At 52.1% G+C, this 19,253-nt stretch overlaps 1 protein-coding gene across 1 annotated transcript in view; it reads left to right on the plus strand.

Annotated features, from left to right (window-relative positions):
• Positions 1-18,911, plus strand: part of LOC145339366 (phosphatidylinositol 4-phosphate 5-kinase type-1 alpha-like) — a gene marked incomplete at its 3' end in the record, with an annotated part of 52,803 nt that extends 33,892 nt beyond the window's left edge. The window contains exons 8-14 of the mRNA XM_080183810.1: positions 1,208-1,507; positions 5,872-6,083; positions 8,641-8,724; positions 9,799-9,847; positions 11,675-11,759; positions 17,768-17,920; positions 18,765-18,911. Coding sequence (XP_080039936.1) covers positions 1,208-1,507; positions 5,872-6,083; positions 8,641-8,724; positions 9,799-9,847; positions 11,675-11,759; positions 17,768-17,920; positions 18,765-18,911 — 1,030 coding nt within the window. The remainder of the gene's footprint in view (positions 1-1,207; positions 1,508-5,871; positions 6,084-8,640; positions 8,725-9,798; positions 9,848-11,674; positions 11,760-17,767; positions 17,921-18,764) is intronic.
• Between the last annotated feature and the right edge of the window lie 342 nt (positions 18,912-19,253).

The following is a 19,253-nucleotide window of genomic DNA, read 5'->3' on the forward strand; positions in this document are numbered from 1 at the left end:
ATCAGCTGCTCTTCAAGTTCGCCCCTCCCTCCACCCTCCAGCTTTGGAATTATTTAAAAACCTTCCCGAGACGTGGGCATCTCTGGCCAGATCCCGCACCTTATCCCAGCCCCTTGGGACAGCGGCACAGTGGGTTAGCATTGCTGCCTCACAGCGCCAGGGACTCGGGCTCGATTCCCGGACTCGGGTCACCGCCTGTGCAGAGTATGCACGTTCTCCTGGTGTCTGCATGGGTTTCCTCCAGATGTTCCAGTTTCCCCCCCCTCAGTCTGAAAGAATTGCAGGTTAGGTTGCATTGGCCGTGCTAAATTGCCCCTTAGTATCCAAAGATGTGTAGGTTAGGGTGGATTGGCCGTGCTAAATTGCCCCTTAGTGTCCAAAGATGTGTAGGTTAGGGTGGATTGGCCATGCTAAATTACCCCTCAGTATCCAAAGATGTGCGGGTTAGGTGGATTGGCCATGCTAAATTGCTCCTTAGGGTTCAAAGATGTGCAGGTTAGGGTGGATTGGCCATGCTAAATTGCTCCTTAGGGTTCAAAGATGTGCAGGTTAGGGTGGATTGGCCATGCTAAATTGCCCCTTAGTGTCCAAAGATGTGTAGGTTAGGGTGGATTGGCCATGCTAAATTACCCCTCAGTATCCAAAGATGTGTAGGTTAGGGTGGATTGGCCATGCTAAATTACCCCTCAGTATCCAAAGATGTGCGGGTTAGGTGGATTGGCCATGCTAAATTGCTCCTTAGGGTTCAAAGATGTGCAGGTTAGGTGGATTGGCCATGCTAAATTGCTCCTTAGGGTTCAAAGATGTGCAGGTTAGGGTGGATTGGCCGTGCTAAATTGATATCCTTCATGTTGGGAGGCTAGCTAGGTTCAATCTGTGGGGTTATGGGGATGGGGCTGAGGTGAGATTGTGGTTGGTACAGACTCGATGGTCCGAATGGCCACCTTCTGCACTGTAGGGATTCTGTGAACTTTCCTCCCCTCTCCCCTCCCAGATGCTTCTCAAAGTCAATGCATTTGAGGTTGTGGTCGACCCACGTTTGATAAAGTATCTGCGAAGCCACCCCCAACCCACTCTCTCTTTGTGACATTTTACTTTGAGCACGCTTGGAGGCGCTACCTGAATGAAATGTGTCTAAAAGCTTCTTGCTTTTTTTTCCCCTCTCTCTCTTCACCCCACCTCACCCCCGTCCCCCCACCCCGTGCAGAACCTGAACCAAAACCCTCGCACGCTGCTGCCCAAGTTCTTTGGGCTGTACTGCATCCAGTCGGGAGGCAACAACATCCGGCTGGTGGTGATGAATAACCTGCTGCCTCGGGTGGTGAAGATGCACCTCAAGTATGACCTGAAGGGCTCGACCTACAAGCGGCGGGCCTCCCAGAAGGAGCGGGAGAAGCCTCGGCCCACCTTCAAGGACCTGGACTTCATGCAGGACCTTCCTGACGGACTCTTCCTGGACGGAGACATGCACAGTGCCTTATGTAAAACCATTCAGAGAGACTGCTTGGTTAGTTGCCTCCCGGGGGCTTTGATCCGTACACATTGCCGGGGTTTATCCTCCCTCCTCTCTGCTCTTCTCCTCCCCTGGTGGATTTTCGGTTAGGCCGCGCCGTCTTTAACAGAGGGGGGGGGAGGGAGTTACGGAACCGGAGTTACGGAACCAGCGTTACGGGGTAGGTGCAATAGACGCTGAGCTTAATCTTCATCCGGTGGGATAGGCCACCGAGGTATGAGGGTGAGTGGGCGATCAACTTGGCCGATGGGCTATTAAACGTGGGGGAAATGTGAAGTTGCGCGCTAGGGGAAGAAGAATAAAGGAGACGGATGAAACTAGAAGCAGCGGGAGGCTGTTCAGCCCCTCAAGCCTGCTCCGCCACCCGTTATCATGGAAATCCCTACGGTGCCGAAGGAGGCCATTCAGCCCATCGAGCCTGCAACAATCCCACCCAGGCCCTATCCCTGCAACCCCACATTAAGGGTCGATTTAGCACGGCCAATCCACCCTAACCCACACATCTTTGGACGCTAAGGGACAATTTAGTCCAAAGATGTGCGGCTTAGGTTGATTGGGCCGTGCTAATAAATTGCCCCTTAGTGACCAGGGATGCGTAGTTTAGAGGGATTAGTGGGTATAATATGTCGGGATATGGGGGTAGGGCCTGGGTGGGATTGTGGTCGGTGCAGACTCAATGGGCTGAAGGGCCTCTTTCTGCACTGTAGGGTTGTATGACTCTACGACTCTGATTTAGCATGGCCAATCCACCTAACCTGCACATCTTTGGACACTAAGGGGCAATTTAACATGGCCAATCCACCTAACCTGCACATCTTTGGACACTAAGGGGCAATTTAACATGGCCAATCCACCCTAACCTGCACATCTTTGGACACTAAGGGGCAATTTAGCATGGCCAATCCACCCTAACCTACACATCTTTGGACACTAAGGGGCAATTTAGCACAGCCAATCCATCCTAACCTACACATCTTTGGACACTAAGGGACAATTTAGCATGGCCAATCCACCCTAACCTACACATCTTTGGATACTAAGGGACAGTTTTGCACGGCCAATGCACCCTAACCTGCACATCTTTGGACGCTAAGGGACAATTTAGCATGGCCAATCCACCCTAACCTACACATCTTTGGACACTAAGGGGCAATTTAGCATGGCCAATCCACCCTAACCTACACATCTTTGGACACTAAGGGGCAATTTAGCATGGCCAATCCACCTAACCTGCACATCTTTGGACGCTAAGGGATAATTTAGCATGGCCAATCCACCCTAACCTACACATCTTTGGACTGTGGAAAGGAACCCACACAGACACAGAACACGCAAAACCTACGCGGACAGTCACCCAAGGCTGGCATTGAACCAGGTCTCTCGTGCTCTGAGACAGCAATGCTAACCACTGTGCCATCCTAACGATAATGTCTTTTGATTTGATCTCGTGATTTGATCTTATTATTGTCGCAGGGAGGTACAGTGTCTAAGGACACAGTGAAAAGTATTGTTTCTTGCGCACTATACAAAGCATACCGTTCATTGAGAAGGAAAGGAGAGGGTGCAGAATGTAGTGTTACAGTCACAGCTAGGGTGTAGCGAAAGATCAACTTAATGCGAGGTAGGTCCATTCAAAAGTCTGATGGCAGCAGGGAAGAAGCTGTTCTTGAGTCTGTTGGTACGTGACCTCAGACTTTTGTATCTTCTTCCCAACGGAAGAAGGTGGGTTAGTATTGTACCGCCCTCAAATTTTTTCTTTTAAAATAATGTTTCCGTGTAGTTGAGATTGAGTCCTGAGTGGGAATTGAACCTGGCACTTGCCAACCTTGGTGTTGCAAGTTGGGCAACGCTTTTAATGGTGAGGGTGGACTGCTAGAGGCAGTAATAAGAACATAAGAACTAGGAGTCGGCCATCTGGCCCCTCGAGCCTGCTCCGCCATTCAATAAGATCATGGCTGATCTTTTCGTGGATTCAGCTCCACTTACCCGCCCACTCCCCTTAATTCCTTTACTGTTCCAAAACCGATCTATCCTTGCCTTAAAAACGTTCAATGAGGGAGCCTCAACTGGGCAGGGAATCCCACAGATTCACAACCCTTTGTGTGAAGAAGTTCCTCCTCAACTCAGTCCTAAATCTGCTCCCCCTTATTTTGGGGCAACGCCCCCTAGTTCTAGTTTCACCTGCCAGTGGAAACAACCTCCCTGCTTCTATCTTATCTATTCCCTTCTTAATCTTATATGTTTAAGATCCCCCCCCTCATTTTTCTGAGTTCCATTGAGTATAGTCCCAGTCTACTCAGTCCCTCCTCATAAGCCAACAATCTCGGCACAACGGTTAACACTGCTGCCTCACAGCGCCAGGGTCCCGGGTTCAACTCCGGCCTTGGGTCACTTGCTGTGTTCAGTTTGCACGTTGTCCCTGTGTCTGCGTGAGAGTTTCCTCCAGGTGCTCCCGATTCTTCTCACAGTCCAAAGATGTGCAGGTTAGGTGGACTGGCCGCGCTAAATTGCCCCTTAGGGTCAGGGGGATTAGTGGAGCAAATGTGTGAAGTTATGGGAATAGGGACTGGGTGAGATTGTGGTCAGTGCAGACTCGATGGGCCAAATGCCTTCCTTCTGCCCTGTAGGGATTCTGTGATTGTGGTGAATCTCCTCTGCACCCCCTCCAGTGCCAGTATACCCTTTGTCCAGAAAGGAAACCAAAACTGTGCACAGTACTCCAGGTGTGGCCTCACCAGCACCGTATTTTTAACCCCCGATCGTAGCCCCTTTGAGCAGAGGATTTGAATTTGACGTGGAGGGGTTAGAACTCTGTGCGAATCTAGGCCAATGTGCCCAAATTGTCACTGACGCCACCCCTCCTTCACGTCAGGTTTCGGTTTACATAAACCTCCCTGTTTTTAAACTCCCTTGCTAGTGAGCTTCGTTTGCTGGTTCGAATCCCACCACAGCAGACGGTGGAATTTGAATTCAATAAAAAAAAATCTGGAATTAAGAGTCCACTGGTGACCCATTGTCGGAAAAAAACCCATCTGGTTCCCTTTAGGGAAGGAAATCTGCCATCCTTACCCCGGTCTGGCCTACACATGACTCCAGAGCCACAGCAAGGTGGTTGACTCTCAACTGCCCCTTCAAGGGCAACTAGGGATGGGCAATAAATTCTGGAGGAAGTCTCACACCTCCAGGTTAAAGTCCAACAGGTTTATTTGGTAGCAGAAGCCACTAGCTTTCGGAGCGCTGCTCCTTCGTCGGGTAAGTGGGGAGTTCTGTTCACAAACAGGGCGTATAAAGGCACAAACTCAATTTACAAAATAATGGTTGGAGTCTTTACAGGTAATCAAGTCTTAAAGGTACAGACAGTGTGAGTGGAGAGAGGGTTAAGCCCAGGTTAAAGAGATGTGTATTGTCTCCAGACAGGACAGTTAGTGAGACTTTGTAAATCCAGGCAAGTCGTGGGGGGGGGGGGGCGGGTTACAGATAGTGTGACATGAACCCAAGATCCCGGGTTGAGGCCAACCTCGTGCGTGCGGAACGTCCAACGCCAGCATCTCCACACAATAAATTCTGGCCCAGCGATGACCGTGCCCCACAAACGGACAGAAGAAAGGGTGACGCGCTCCGTGGGGAGGATGGGGCAACCTCTGAGGAGAGGGGAGCCCCCCCCCCCGCCCCCCCAACTCTAATCCTAACCCTAAGCAAACCACTCCCCTGCTTTCCTTTGTTCCCCCCACCCCACCCACCCTGTTTCTTCTGCCACAGTGGGGAGATGGGGGAGAGTTACACCACCCCTCCCCAGCCCCCACCCTGCACCCGAACAAACTAACACGACTAACAATATATAAGGAAAAGGCCCAGGAGAAGAGAAGAAGACAGCGAGCCACAAGATTAGGGCAAGGCGTCACAGGAGGCAATAAGGGTTGGGTGTGAGCCGAAGGAAAAATGGCAGAGCGTGAAGAAAGGAGGGGGGGGTGGGGGGGGGGGAATGTGTCCTGTCTCTGCCCGTCCCCTAAACCCTCCCCACAAGGGATTGGTGACCTTTGGGCAGGACGCCGTCTGAGTGGCAGAGGGGAAGTGATTAAGGGTTATGGGGAGAGGGCGGGAATGTGGAACTGAGCCACGACAGATCAGCCACGATCTTATTGAATGGCGGGGCAGGCTCGAAGGGCTAGATGGCCTACTCCTGCTCCTATTTCTTATGTTCCTCGGTGCTTCCCGAGTAACCCCGGCCCGTCCCGTTTTGTTGTAATTCCCGTCCCCTGGAGCGCCTTGCCTCGCCGCCGCCGCCCCCCCCCCCCCCCCCCCCCTCCACTCCTCCCACTACTTTGACCCTTCCCCCTTCTGTCGCCTTCCCGACGTAGGTGCTGCAGAGCTTCAAGATCATGGACTACAGCCTGCTGGTGGGGATCCACAACTTGGACGTGGCAGGCCGCGAGGGCCCGCAGGGCGGCGCGGACGGCGTGGGGCCCCTGGACGCCCGGCGGCCGCTGGGGCAGCGGGCCCTGTACTCCACGGCGGTGGAGGCCATCCAGGGGGAGTCGCGGCTGGGAGGCACGAGCGAGACGGATGAGCTGTAAGTCTGTGCGGCGGGTTTGAGGTGCGGGTGGCCGGAGGGGGAGGTGGTGGGGTGTTGGACGCGGGGTGGGGTGCGAGTGGCAGAGGTGCCATGGGCTGGTCACCCCTTCTCCCTGCGCCCATCAGCTGAATAGAGTCATACAGCTCAGAAACAGGCCCTTCGGCCCATCTCCTCCATGCCAACCCCAGTTTCCCCAAACTGAACTGGTCCTGTTTTGCCGGCATTTGGTCTGTATTCCCCTCAACTTTTCCCCATCCGTGTACCTATGCAAATGTCTTTTAAATACAACAACAACAACAAAGAACAACACAGCACGGGAAACAGGCCCTTCGGCCCAACGAGCCCGCGCCGCCGTCCCATTCTCTCAGTGACCTATTCATGATTTTAGTCTACGCCTAATGTGCGAGGATCAGGGAGGTCCAATATAGGGACAATTTGTTACCCAATCAATCAGCCTAAAAGCACATCTTTGGGATGTGGGAGGAAACCGGAGCACCCGGAGGAAACCCACGCAACCACGGGGAGAACGTGCAAACTCCCACAGACACAGGCCCAAATCCATGTGTCCGCACAGCAACACAGATAGTCTCTGAGCTGTCATGTTGCCCTCGAGATGGTCCAGTTTAAGCACACTAACGACATGAAGCAATAGGCAACTCCCGAAGCAACGTCCAAGAGCAGCCCACTACAACCTGCCGCATGCATGCCCCTTGCTGGTCAACAAGGTGGACTTAAATGCCTGTGGAGACAAAAATTCATTATTAAACAGGCAAAGACTGTAACATCCCTGAGGCAAAAACGGAATCCCAAGCCTACAATGTTTAGTAAGGCCTGCTATATCCCCCTATATGTAGACCGCTCATGTGGCTGTCTAAGTGACTCTTAAACAACCCTAGCGTGCCTGCTTCCACCACCTTACTCGGCAGTGCATTCCACACCCCCACTACCCTTTGCGTGGAAAAACTGCCCTCTAATATTTGTCTTACCACCCCGTCTGTCAGCTCATTCCACACACACGCGCACACACACAACCCGTCTGTGTGAATAAGTTACCCCTCGGGTCCCCCTCTCACCTTCAATCCCTGCCCCCTAGTTTTGGACTACCCTGGGGGGAAAAGACCCCAGCTGTTCACCTAATCTACGCCCCTCGTGATTTTACAAACCTCTATATGGTCGCCGCCCCACCCCTCATTCTCCTACACTCCAGGAGGAAAGAGTCTCAGCCTCTCCAACGTACACAATTCCCACAGTTGCTGTATTGAAGAGGTGCCTGACGGGGGTGGGGGAGTTTGGGTTCCTCCAGAGCATCCCCATTCATCTTTCAGCTGAACATCATCTGTCAGTACAGCACACGGCAAAGCGTTGCTGTTTATGGGATCCTGCTGTGCGCACATTGTCCGCTGTGCTTCCTTTACTGCACTTGGAAAGCACTTCATTTCTTGCAGGGCGCTTTGGGATGCATTTCGGTAGATCGAACCAGGGCAGGACTTACTCAATTAAGAGTCGGGTGTTGGGGGAGAGTCACAGAACAAAGAGATCTAGGGGTTCAGGTTCATAGCTCCTTGAAAGGTGGAGTCACAGGTGGACAGAGTGGTGAAGAAGGCATTCGGCATGCTTGGTTTCATCGGTCAGAACATTGAATACAAGTGTTGGAACGTCTTGTTGAAGTTGTACAAGACATTGGTCGGGCCACCCTTGGAACAGTGTGTGCAATTCTGGTCACCCTATTATAGAAAGGATATTATTAAACTAGAAAGAGTGCAGAAAAGATTTACTAGGATGCTACTGGGACTTGATGGTTTGAGTTATAAGGAGAAGCTGGATAGACTGGGACTTTTTTCTCTGGCGTGTAGAAGACTGAGGGGTAATCTTACAGAGATCTATAAAATAATGAGGGGCACAGATCAGCTAGATAGTCAATATCTTTTCCCAAAGGTAGGGGAGTCTAAAACTAGAGGGCACAGGTTTAAGGTGAGAGGGGAGAGATACAAAAGGGTCCAGAGGGGCAATTTTTTTCACACAGAGGGTGGTGAGTGTCTGGAATGAGCTGCCAGAGGTGGTAGTAGAGGCGGGTACAATTTTGTCTTTTAAAAAGCATTTGGACAGTTACATCAGGGAGGCGATGGCTGAGTGGTATTATTGGCAGCTAATGTTCTGAGGGACCCAGGTTCGAATCCCGCCACGGCAGACGGTGGAATTTGAATTCAATAAAAATTATCTGGAATTAAGGATCTACTGATGACCCGTTGTCGGAAAAACCCATCCAGTTCCCTTTAGGGAAGGAAATCTGCTGTGCTTACCCCGGTTAGCAAGGTAAATGCGTGGGGTTACGGGAGTAGGGCCTGGGTTGGATTGTGGTAGGTACAGACTTGATGGGCTGAATGGCCTCTTCCTATACTCTGGCCAAGTTGGGCCAGAGGTCCTGTTTCCATGCTGTAAACCTCTATGACTCTATGAAAGGGGTGCTATAGAAATGCAGATTCTATATGGCATCGGGGAGGGGAGTGGGATGAATGTTGGAATGGATAAGCGATGCTGCAGTTTTCTGTTTCAGAATGGGTGGTATCCCAGCCCGGAACTCGAAGGGGGAGCGCCTGATGTTATATATTGGTATCATAGACATCTTACAATCCTATCGGTAAGTAACTCTCTGAGCTTCTGTAACCGTTCTGTTAGCATCAGATTCAATACAGCTTCAGATTTCAAATTCTCATTGTGTTCATATCCCCCCCCGCCCTCTCCAGCTCTGCACTCTGCCAGCCCCTACACCCCCTCCCTATCTCTCTAACCTCCTCCAGCCCCTACACCCCCTCCCTATCTCTGTAACCTCCTCCAGCCCCTACACCCCCTCCCTATCTCTCTAACCTCCTCCAACCCCTACACCCCCTCCCTATCTCTCTAACCTCCTCCAGCCCCTACACCCCCTCCCTATCTCTCTAACCTCCTCCAGCCCCCTACACCCCCTCCCTATCCCTGTAACCCCCTCCAGCCCCCTACACCCCCTCCCTATCCCTGTAACCCCCTCCAGCCCCTACACCCCCTCCCTATCTCTCTAACCTCCTCCAGCCCCTACACCCCCTCCCTATCTCTCTAACCTCCTCCAACCCCTACACCCCCTCCCTATCTCTCTAACCTCCTCCAGCCCCTACACCCCCTCCCTATCTCTCTAACCTCCTCCAACCCCTACACCCCCTCCCTATCTCTCTAACCTCCTCCAGCCCCTACACCCCCTCCCTATCTCTGTAACCCCCTCCAGCCCCCTACACCCCCCTTCCTATCTCTGTAACCCCCTCCAGCCCCTACACCCCGTACCTATCTCTGTAACCCCCTCCAGCCCCCTACACCCCCCTCCCCATCTCTGTAACCTCCTCCAGCCCCCTACTCCCTATCTCTGTGACGTCCTCTGGCCTGGGGAGAGGCCCTAACCTCTGGAATTCCCTCCCTAAACACCCCTGCCTCTCGCACGCCCTTCGTTCCGACCCCTTTGAACTTGACCACCCTTCTGGTATCTCCCAACGTGGTTTGCTGTCTCGTTTACGCTTCAGTGAAGCGCCTTTAACAATTGAGCTGATTTGGGTTAAAGAATTCATTATTCGATGATGTCTAGTTTGCTCCTTCTGTACCATGTTGAAAAGAACCCTTGTCTTGAGTCTTGTTCCCCCATGTAGCCACTGTAACCTTGTCTTTCCCACCCCCCCCTCCTCCATTTTAGATTCATAAAGAAGCTGGAACATTCTTGGAAGGCCCTCGTACACGATGGGGTGAGTAGGAAGGCTTAGACCTGCTTCTCTACAAAAGCAGGACCCTCCCGTGTGTTCCTCTGACCGGTCTGTCACTGAGTTAGTCAAGCATGTTAGGGGTGGCACGGTGGTTAGCACTGCTGCTTCGTGACGCCAGGGACCCGGGTTCCATCCCAGCCTCTGGTCTGTGCGGAGTCTGCACATTATGCCCCTCCATGTCTGCTTGGGTTTCCTCCCACACAACAAAATGTGCGGATTAGGTGGATTGGCCATGCTAACTTGCCCCCTGGTATCCAAAGATGTGTAGATTAGGTAGATTGGCCATGCTAACTTGCCCCCTGGTATCCAAAGATGTGTAGATTAGGTAGATTGGCCACGCTAAATTGCCCCCTGGTATCCAAAGATGTGTAGATTAGGTAGATTGGCCATGCTAACTTGCCCCCTGGTATCCAGAGATGTGTAGATTAGGTAGATTGGCCATGCTAACTTGCCCCCTGGTATCCAGAGATGTGTAGATTAGGTAGATTGGCCATGCTAAATTGCCCCCTGGTATCCAAAGATGTGTAGATTAGGTAGATTGGCCGTGCTAAATTGCCCCTTAGTGTCCAAAGATGTGCAGGTTAGGTGGATTGGCTGTGCTAAATTGCCCCCTGGTATCCAAAGATGTGTAGGTTAGGTAGATTGGCCATGCTAAATTGTCCCTTAGTGTCCAAAGATGTGCAGGTTAGGGTGGATTGGCCATGCTAAATTGCCCCCTGGTGTCCAAAGATGTGCAGGTTAGGGGGGATTGGCCATGCTAAATTGTCCCTTAGTATCAGAAGGTGAATACACGGGGATGGGGGTGCGTGGATAGGGCCTGGGTGGGATTGTGGTGGGTGCAGACTCGTCAGGCCGAATGGCCTGCTTCGGCCTAAGAGGAATTCTATGACTCCGAGGTCCGGAGAATTTCCCCCTGAAATGGGGCCCTCCGGAAAGCATTAAACATAGTGAATTAGAGACTGATGCTCAGGGAGAGGCCATTGGGCCCACCATACCCATGCTAACCCGCCAGGTCGTGTTATCCAATTGATCCCGTGCGTGGGTATTCAGCAACTGGCGCTCCGGCCTGCCAAAGCCTCACTGGTAACAATGGCAACTTCCCGCGCAGTCCCGTGATGTACACTGTACAACATCCCGCGCAGGCACTCAGCTTTTCACCAGATGAATTCCTTCAGTTCACCTTGAACTTGGGGGATGGAACGGTGGCACAAGGGGGTTAGCGCTGCTGCCTCACGGTGCCAGGGACCCGGGTTCGATTCCCGGCTCGGGCCACTGTCTGCGCGGAGTCTGCACGTTCTCCCCGTGTCTGCGTGGGTTTCCTCCGGGTGCCCCTGTATCCTCCCACAGTCCGAAAAGACTGTGCTGGCTAGGGTGCGTCGGCCGTGCTAAATTCTCCCTCGGTGTAACCCGAACAGGAGTGTGGGCGACTAGGGGGATTTTCACAGTAACTTCATCACAGTTTTTAGAAGAGAAAATTCTTTATTAGTGTCATAAGTAAGGCTTACGTTAACACTGCAGTGAAGTTACTGTGAAAGTCCCGTAGTTGCTCACACTCCGGCACCTGTTCGGGTCGGAGGGTTGTGGCAGCCTTGGCCTTGTGGGGGGCGGGGGTTTCTCCCGTGACGAATGGTCACCTCTGACCCCTGCTTCCTTTTGACCTGATGTGCAAGTGGTCCTGAATCCTTGATCCCCACACCGCAGGCTTGGCGAATGTCGCTGCATCGGCCAGTCATGCAATGTCGTTCCCCCCTTGTTAATCTCTGCTCTCTCTCTCTCTCTGTCTCTCCCCGCTGTCTCTCTCTCTCCCAGGACACGGTATCCGTGCACCGACCGGGTTTCTACGCCGAGCGGTTTCAGCGGTTCATGTGTAGCGTCGTCTTCAAGAAGATACCACGTAAGTATCCGCCTTTCCCGCGCTGCCAGGCCAGGAATCCTCGCTCGTCGCTCCCTCCGCCCGCACTGAGACTCCTTCCCAACGTAGTCCGGCCGCCGCAGGCCCTGCAGTGGGAGGCCGAGCGGACGTGTGAGGCTGTTGGGATGAGGGAGGGATGGGCCTGGGTTTGTTTCTTCTATATGTTCGTTCATGGAACGTGGGAGTCTCTGGCTGGGCACTTATCCCTCGTTGCCCAGGGCTAAATGAGTGTAGCTATGAGGAGAGATTAAAGTTTATTTATTAGTCACGGGTAGGTTTACATTAACACTGCAATGAAGTTACTGTGAAAGTCCCCTAGTTGCCACACTCCGGCGCCTGTTTGGATACACGGAGGGATAACTTAGCATGGCCAGTCCACCCTAACCTGCACATCTTTGGACACTAATGGACAATTTAGTATGGCCAATCCACCTAACCTGCACATCTTTGGACACTAATGGACAATTTAGCATGGCCAATCCACCCTAACCTACACATCTTTGGACAGTAAGGAGCAATTTAGCATGGCCAATCCACCCTAACCTGTACATCTTTGGACACTAATGGACAATTTAGCATGGCCAATCCACTCTAACCTGCACATCTTTGGACACTAATGGACAATTTAGCATGGCCAATCCACTCTAACCTGCACATCTTTGGACACTAATGGACAATTTAGCATGGCCAATCCACCCTAACCTACACATCTTTGGACAGTAAGGGGCAATTTAGCATGGCCAATCCACCCTAACCTACACATCTTTGGACAGTAAGGAGCAATTTAGCATGGCCAATCCACCCTAACCTGTACATCTTTGGACACTAATGGACAATTTAGCATGGCCAATCCACCCTAACCTACACATCTTTGGACAGTAAGGGGCAATTTAGCATGGCCAATCCACCCTAACCTACACATCTTTGGACAGTAAGGAGCAATTTAGCATGGCCAATCCACCCTAACCTGTACATCTTTGGACACTAATGGACAATTTAGCATGGCCAATCCACCTAACCTGCACATCTTCGGACACTAATGGACAATTTAGCATGGCCAATCCACCTAACCTGCACATCTTTGGACACTAATGGACAATTTAGCATGGCCAATCCACCCTAACCTACACATCTTTGGACAGTAAGGGGCAATTTAGCATGGCCAATCCACCCTAACCGACACATCTTTGGACACTAATGGACAATTTAGCATGGCCAATCCACCTAACCTGCACATCTTTGGACACTAATGGACAATTTAGCACGGCCAATCCACTCTAACCTGCACATCTTTGGACAGTAAGGGGCAATTTAGCATGGCCAATCCACCTAACCTGCACATCTTTGGACACTAAGGGACAATTTAGCATGGCCAATCCACCTAACCTGCACATCTTTGGACACTAATGGACAATTTAGCACGGCCAATCCACCTAACCTGCACATCTTTGGACTGTGGGAGGAAACCGGAGCAACCGGAGGAAACCCACACAGACACAGGCAGAACATGCAGTCTCCGCACAGACAGCGACCCGAGCCAAGAATCGAACCCGGGTCCCTGGCGCTGTGAGGCAGCTGTGCTAACCCACTGTGTTGCCATGCCAGCTGAATAGCTTGGGGTTATTTTCACTGGAGCAAAAACGGCTGAGGGGTGACTTGATCGAAGTGTACAACATGATGAGGGGAAGAGGTAAATTGGACACGATAATATTGTATCCCTTGGTGGAGGATTCTAGAACCAGGGTGGTATATATTCAAGACAAGTGACAGTAGGCGTAGAGGGGTCATGAGGAAAAACTTTCTTTTTAACGCAGAGTTCTCTGGAACCTGCTGCCTGAGTTAGTGGTGGAGACAGAGACCCTAAACTCTTTTGAAAAGTACCTGGATCTGCACCTTAAGTGCTGGAAACTACAGGGCTCTGGGCTCGGTGCGGGAAGGTGGGGTTAGAAAGGGTGTCCTCTGGCTGGCATGGACAAGATGGGCTGAATAGCCTCCTCCTGGGCTGTGACATTTCTAAGTTTAAAGTACATTGATTAATGTCACCAGTCGGCTTACGTTAACACTGCAGGGAAGTTACTGTGAAAATCCCCCTAGTCGCCACACTCCGGCGCCTGTTTTGGTGACACCGAGGGAGAATTTAGCACCTCTTTCGGACTGTGGGAGGAAATGGGAGCACCCGGAGGAAACCCACTCAGACACGGGGTGGGGGAGAACATGCAGGTAGTGACCCAAGCCGGGAATCGAACCCAGATCCCTGGTGCTGTGAGGCAGCAGCGCTAACCACTGTGCTGCCCCACTATTAGTGAACCAGATGAGTTTTTGACGGCAACCGATAGCATCATTCGGATTTGACAAGTTTCACCATCTGCCTTGGTGGGATTCGAGCTCGGGTCCCCAGAGCGTTGCCCCAGGTCTCTGGATTACTAGACCAATGACGCTACCACTTTGCCACTGCCTCCCCGTATATCTATGTATATAAGCAAGCCTTAAGCTGAAGAATGAAGATGTCATGTCCCCCAGCGTGCAGTCTCTATTCAATGTGTTTTTTCATTGAGAAACCTAGGGGAAGGGTCAAGACTGTTAGTGCAGACCAACACCATGTTTGAGAAGATGAGTTAGAACAAGTAGGTGACTCCACACTCGAAGTTGGTGCTTGTTGTAAGAAGTTGCTTGATCCCACATGTTGCTGAACAGAATCGCATTCTCGGGAGGTTCTCTGCATCGGGACAAACACAAGAATGCCAAATTTCAAAGGATCACAGTTGGCTGGCAAGTCTATTCCGATTGGCTGAGGCCTTGCCATGGAGAGAGCGACAAGAAAGCTATAGCTCCCCCAAGCTCTTGAATAATTAATTGAGCTTATACCTTTTGTTTGCAGTGGACGTAAGAAGCAGGATTGGGCCATCTGGCCCCTCGAGCCTGCTCCACCATTCAATAAGATCACGGCTGATCTTTTCGTGGATTCAGCTCCAATTATCCACCCCCCTCCCCTTACTTCCTTTACTATTCAAAAACCTATCTATCCTTGCCTTAAAAACATTCAACGAGGGAGCCTCGTTGGGCAGGGAATTCCACAGATTCACAACCCTTTGGGTGGAAGAAGTTCCTCCTCAACTCAGTGCTAAATCTGCTCCCCCTTATTTTGGGGCTATGCCCCCTAGTTCTAGTTTCACCTGCCACTGGAAACAACCTCTCTGCTTCTGCCTTATCCATTCCCTTCATAATCTTGTATGTTTCTGTAAGATCCCCCCCCATTCTTCTGAATTCCAATGAGTATAGACCCAGTCTACTCAGTCTCTCCTCACAAGCCAACCCTCTCAACTCCAGAATCAACCGAGCGAATCTCCTCTGCACCCCGTCCAGTGGATGAATGTGGCCGCAAGTGAGCGAGTTGCGCGCTGAGATAAAGGCAAAATACCGCGGATGCTGAAATCTGAAACAAAAATAGAAAATGCTGGAAAATCTCAGCAGGTCTGACAGCATCTGTGGAGAGAGCCAACGTTTTGAGTCTAGATGACCCTTCGCCAGAGCTCTGGCTGTTGGCAGAGTACAGAGATTTGATTTATTATTGTCACATGTATTGACATACAGTGAAAAGTATCATTTCTTTCATGCTGCCAGACGCAGCATACCATTCGTAGAGAAGGAAAGGAGAGGGTGCAGAGTGTAGTGTTACAGTCACAGCGAGGGTGTAGAGAAAGATCAACTTAATGCGAGGTAGGCCCAGTCAAAAGTCTGACAGCAGCAGGGAAGAAGCTGTTCTTGAGTCGGTCGGTACGGGACCTCAGACTTTTGTATCTTTTTCCTGACGGAAGAAGGTGGAAGAGAGAATGTGTGGGGGGGTGGGGTCCTTGATGATGCCGGCTGCTTTTCCCCGAGGCAGCGGGAAGTGTAGACGGAGTCAATGGATGGGAGGCTGGTTTGCGTGATGGGGTTGGGCTACATTCACCACCCTTTTGTAGTTCCTTGCGGTCTTGGGCAGAGCAGGAGCCCAGACCAAGCTGTGATACAACCAGAAAGAATGCTTTCTATGGGGCATCTGTAAAAGTTGGTGAGAGTCGTAGCGGACATGCCAAATTTCCTTAACCTCCTGAGAAAGTAGAGGCATTGGTGGGGCTTTCTTAACTATAGTGTCGGCATGGGGGGTAAGAACATAAGAAATAGGAGCAGGAGTAGGCCATCTAGCCCCTCGAGCCTGCCCTGCCATTCAATAAGATCATGGCTGATCTGTTGTGGCTCAGTTCCACATTCCTGCCCTCTCCCCATAACCCTTAATCCCCTTGCCTGTCAAAAACCCATCAACCCGCGTCTTAAAAATATTTAGCGAGGTAGCCTCCACCACTTCAACAGGCAGAGAATTCCAGAGATTCACCACCCTTTGAGTGAAGAAGTTCCTCCTCAACTCCGTTCTAAACCGCCCCCCCTTTATCTTGAGGCTGTGCCCTCTAGTCCTACTGTCCTTTCTGAGCAGGAAGAGCCTCTCCACCTCTATCCTATCCATCCCATTCAACATCTTAAATGTCTCAATGAGATCTCCCCTCATTCCTCTAAACTCTAACGAGTACAAGCCTAGTTTATTCAGCCTCTCCTCATAGTTCAACCCCCTCAACTCCGGTATCAGCCTAGTAAACCTCCTCTGCACTCCCTCCAAGGCCAAAATATCCTTGCGTAAGTGCAGCGATCAAAACTGCACACAGGTACTAGGATAGGTTGTTGGTGATCTGGACACCTACAAACTTGAACCTCTCAACCCTTTCTACTTCGTCCCCATTGACGTAGACAGGAGCATGTTCTCCTTTACGCTTCCTGAAGTTGATGACTATGTGTGCGAGTTGTTGCTGTCCCCAATAAACACCTCGGCCAACCAGCAGTTGACTCGCCCACCCATCGGTGCCTCCTGGTGTGTAAATTGTTGAGACGGTTTGGAATTTGGCATTCTCATCCTGGGTGGGAGAGCAAAACCTTTGACAACATGTCCCTCGGCAATATTTGAGATGTGAGCTAGCAGCGGTACTCAGGGGAGGGGTGGTTTAGGTGCCTCCTAAAGTGTGAGGAACCCAAGCCCACGACAGGCCGCTGTATAAAGTGTGAAGATAACCCCAAAGCAGTTTGAGGTCAAACATTGTTCAAGTTCATTTATTAGTGTGACAAGTAAGGCTTACGTTAACACTGTGGAAAATCCCCTAACCACCACACTCCTGTTCGGGTTACACAGGGAGAATTTAGCACGGTCAATCCATCCTAACTAGCACATCTTTTGGACTGTGGGAGGAAACCCACGCAGACACGGGGAGAACGTGCAGTCTCCGCACAGGCGGTGACTCGAGCCTGCAATTGAACCCGGGTCCCTGGCACTGAGATGCAGCAGTGCTAACCCATTGTGCCCACCATGCCATCCATCCACCCCGTCTCTGAGCTTAATGTGTCCATGCCTTGCCTCACTGGTTGTCACTAGTTCTTTGCCCCTTGGCGTTACTATAAGTTGTCTGCCACTCCTGTCCTCTGAGCTGGTGTCCCCCGACCCGCTCAGTACCTACTGAGCTCCCTGAAGCGCGTGTGGAAAGAGGATGTGTCTAGGGACAGATATGGCGCGCTCACACCTCCGTTCTGCTTCCTTGGGCATGACTGTGACGTTCCTTGTCGCCCTGATGCACCCCATCACCAGAGTCTAGTGGCAGGCCAGATACCAAGGGACACTAGTGAGCCAGTGACTCTCTCTCTCGATGACTGCTTCCCAGGTCAGATTGATATTGGTCACCTGCCCCACCGGGATTTGACCCCCGACCCTCTTGTCCAGCACCTCGGCGTCCGAGCTGGCGGCAGGGCTTGTGGCCTGGAACTGGGCTCCCGTTTGGTGTCAGATCCCCGGGTAAGGAGCAGTGGAGAGATGGGGAGCGTGGGGGCTTGGAAGGTGGTGTAGCTACTTGGGGGGGGGGGGGGGTGCAGTTTGCCGGCTTCCTGCGCCTCACGTGCTCTCGTCTCGCCCGCAGTCAAACCGTCCCCCTCGAAGAAAAGTCGAATCGGATTGGCGTCAACCCGGCGGCCAGCCATGGGAGGCGCTGGCCAACAGCCACCAGCCCTGACAGAGGAAGCCAAAACCCAGGCGGCGAACAAGGAGGTGATCCATGCGGTGGTAGAATCAGGTAACCAAACCCGGAGCGCCAGTCAGGCCTGCCACCATTGCCATGTTTCTCTGTCTGGGAAAGGATGTGTGTGTTACCCACCCCTCATCCCCCCCCCCCACTCAACACCCCCACCCACTGCCTCCAAGCCCAGCGATGTCCTGAGTTTTATATTTCACGGGAGGTCTCTGCCTTAGACATCTTCCCTACTCCCTCACCCCTCTGGATCTCTGCCACCCTCCAATTTCAATCTCTCACCCCAACCCTTTTTCCATCGCTCCGTCTGTGCCTTCAGCAGCCTGATGCCCTGAATTCTGGGATTCCTTCTGTGATGCTCCCTCGCACGTGCGCTTGCCCAGCTCTCCCTCGGCGCCGGCCCTCCCGCGGCGCGGCGCTCCCTCGGCACCGACCCTCCCGCGGCGCGGCGCTCCCTCGGCACCGACCCTCCCGCGGCGCGGCGCTCCCTCGGCACCGACCCTCCCGCGGCGCGGCGCTCCCTCGGCACCGACCCTCCCGCAGTGCGGCGCTCCCTCGGCACCGACCCTCCCGCAGTGCGGCGCTCCCTCGGCACCGACCCTCCCGCAGCGCGGCGCTCCTTCGGCACCGACCCTCCCACAGCGCGCGCTCCCTCGGCACCGACCCTCCCACAGCGCGGCGCTCCCTCTGTGTCAGACTGGATTTTGTGTTCTGAAGTACTCCTTGACCCTGCTGACGCCAAGGGCGAGTGTTTTGCTTCCTGTACTAAGGCAAACGCTCTTCATTCGACGCACAATATCGGTAAAGCTGGGAGCTGAAGGGTGATGGGTGTCAGTGCAATTTGTGTTCGGGTCGTCTTTACTAAGCCCTCAATTGCCCTTTCTGGCAGGAGCGTACCAGGGACGTCCTGACATCCTCCCCAGGACTCCACCCTTGGATGAGGCTACAAGTGTCTCGGTCGCCACGACCTTGTCAGTTCTTCTCTCGCGGAACCTGGAGGCTTGGACAGCACAGGAACCAACTCCCCAGTCTCAAGGTTAGTTGTGTCTCACTGATAGAATGTGTTTGGGACCAGATCCAAATCTCCAAGACATGATACGAAGTTAGCCCAACTGTTGGCATTGGGATGAGCGCGCGGTTGTCCGAACCAGATATGTTTCTATTGACTCTCCCCCTACCACCAGAAGATTTTATTAAAACAAACTTTTTGTTTAACACCACAGTTAAATTACAATAAAAATAATTAGCATAACTTTAATTTTTGAAATACTCAAGAGTGACCAGATACAATCCTTAACTGCTAGCCTATCTCCATTAGTTCCAATTTAAGCAATATCCCCATAGATGTTAATCCCACTTCGGAGTCAGTTAGCAAGAC

The sequence above is a fragment of the Carcharhinus amblyrhynchos genome, unplaced genomic scaffold (assembly GCF_965287045.1).
Source record: "Carcharhinus amblyrhynchos unplaced genomic scaffold, sCarAmb.v2.hapA scaffold_430, whole genome shotgun sequence".
Classification (NCBI taxonomy): Eukaryota; Metazoa; Chordata; class Chondrichthyes; order Carcharhiniformes; family Carcharhinidae; genus Carcharhinus; species Carcharhinus amblyrhynchos.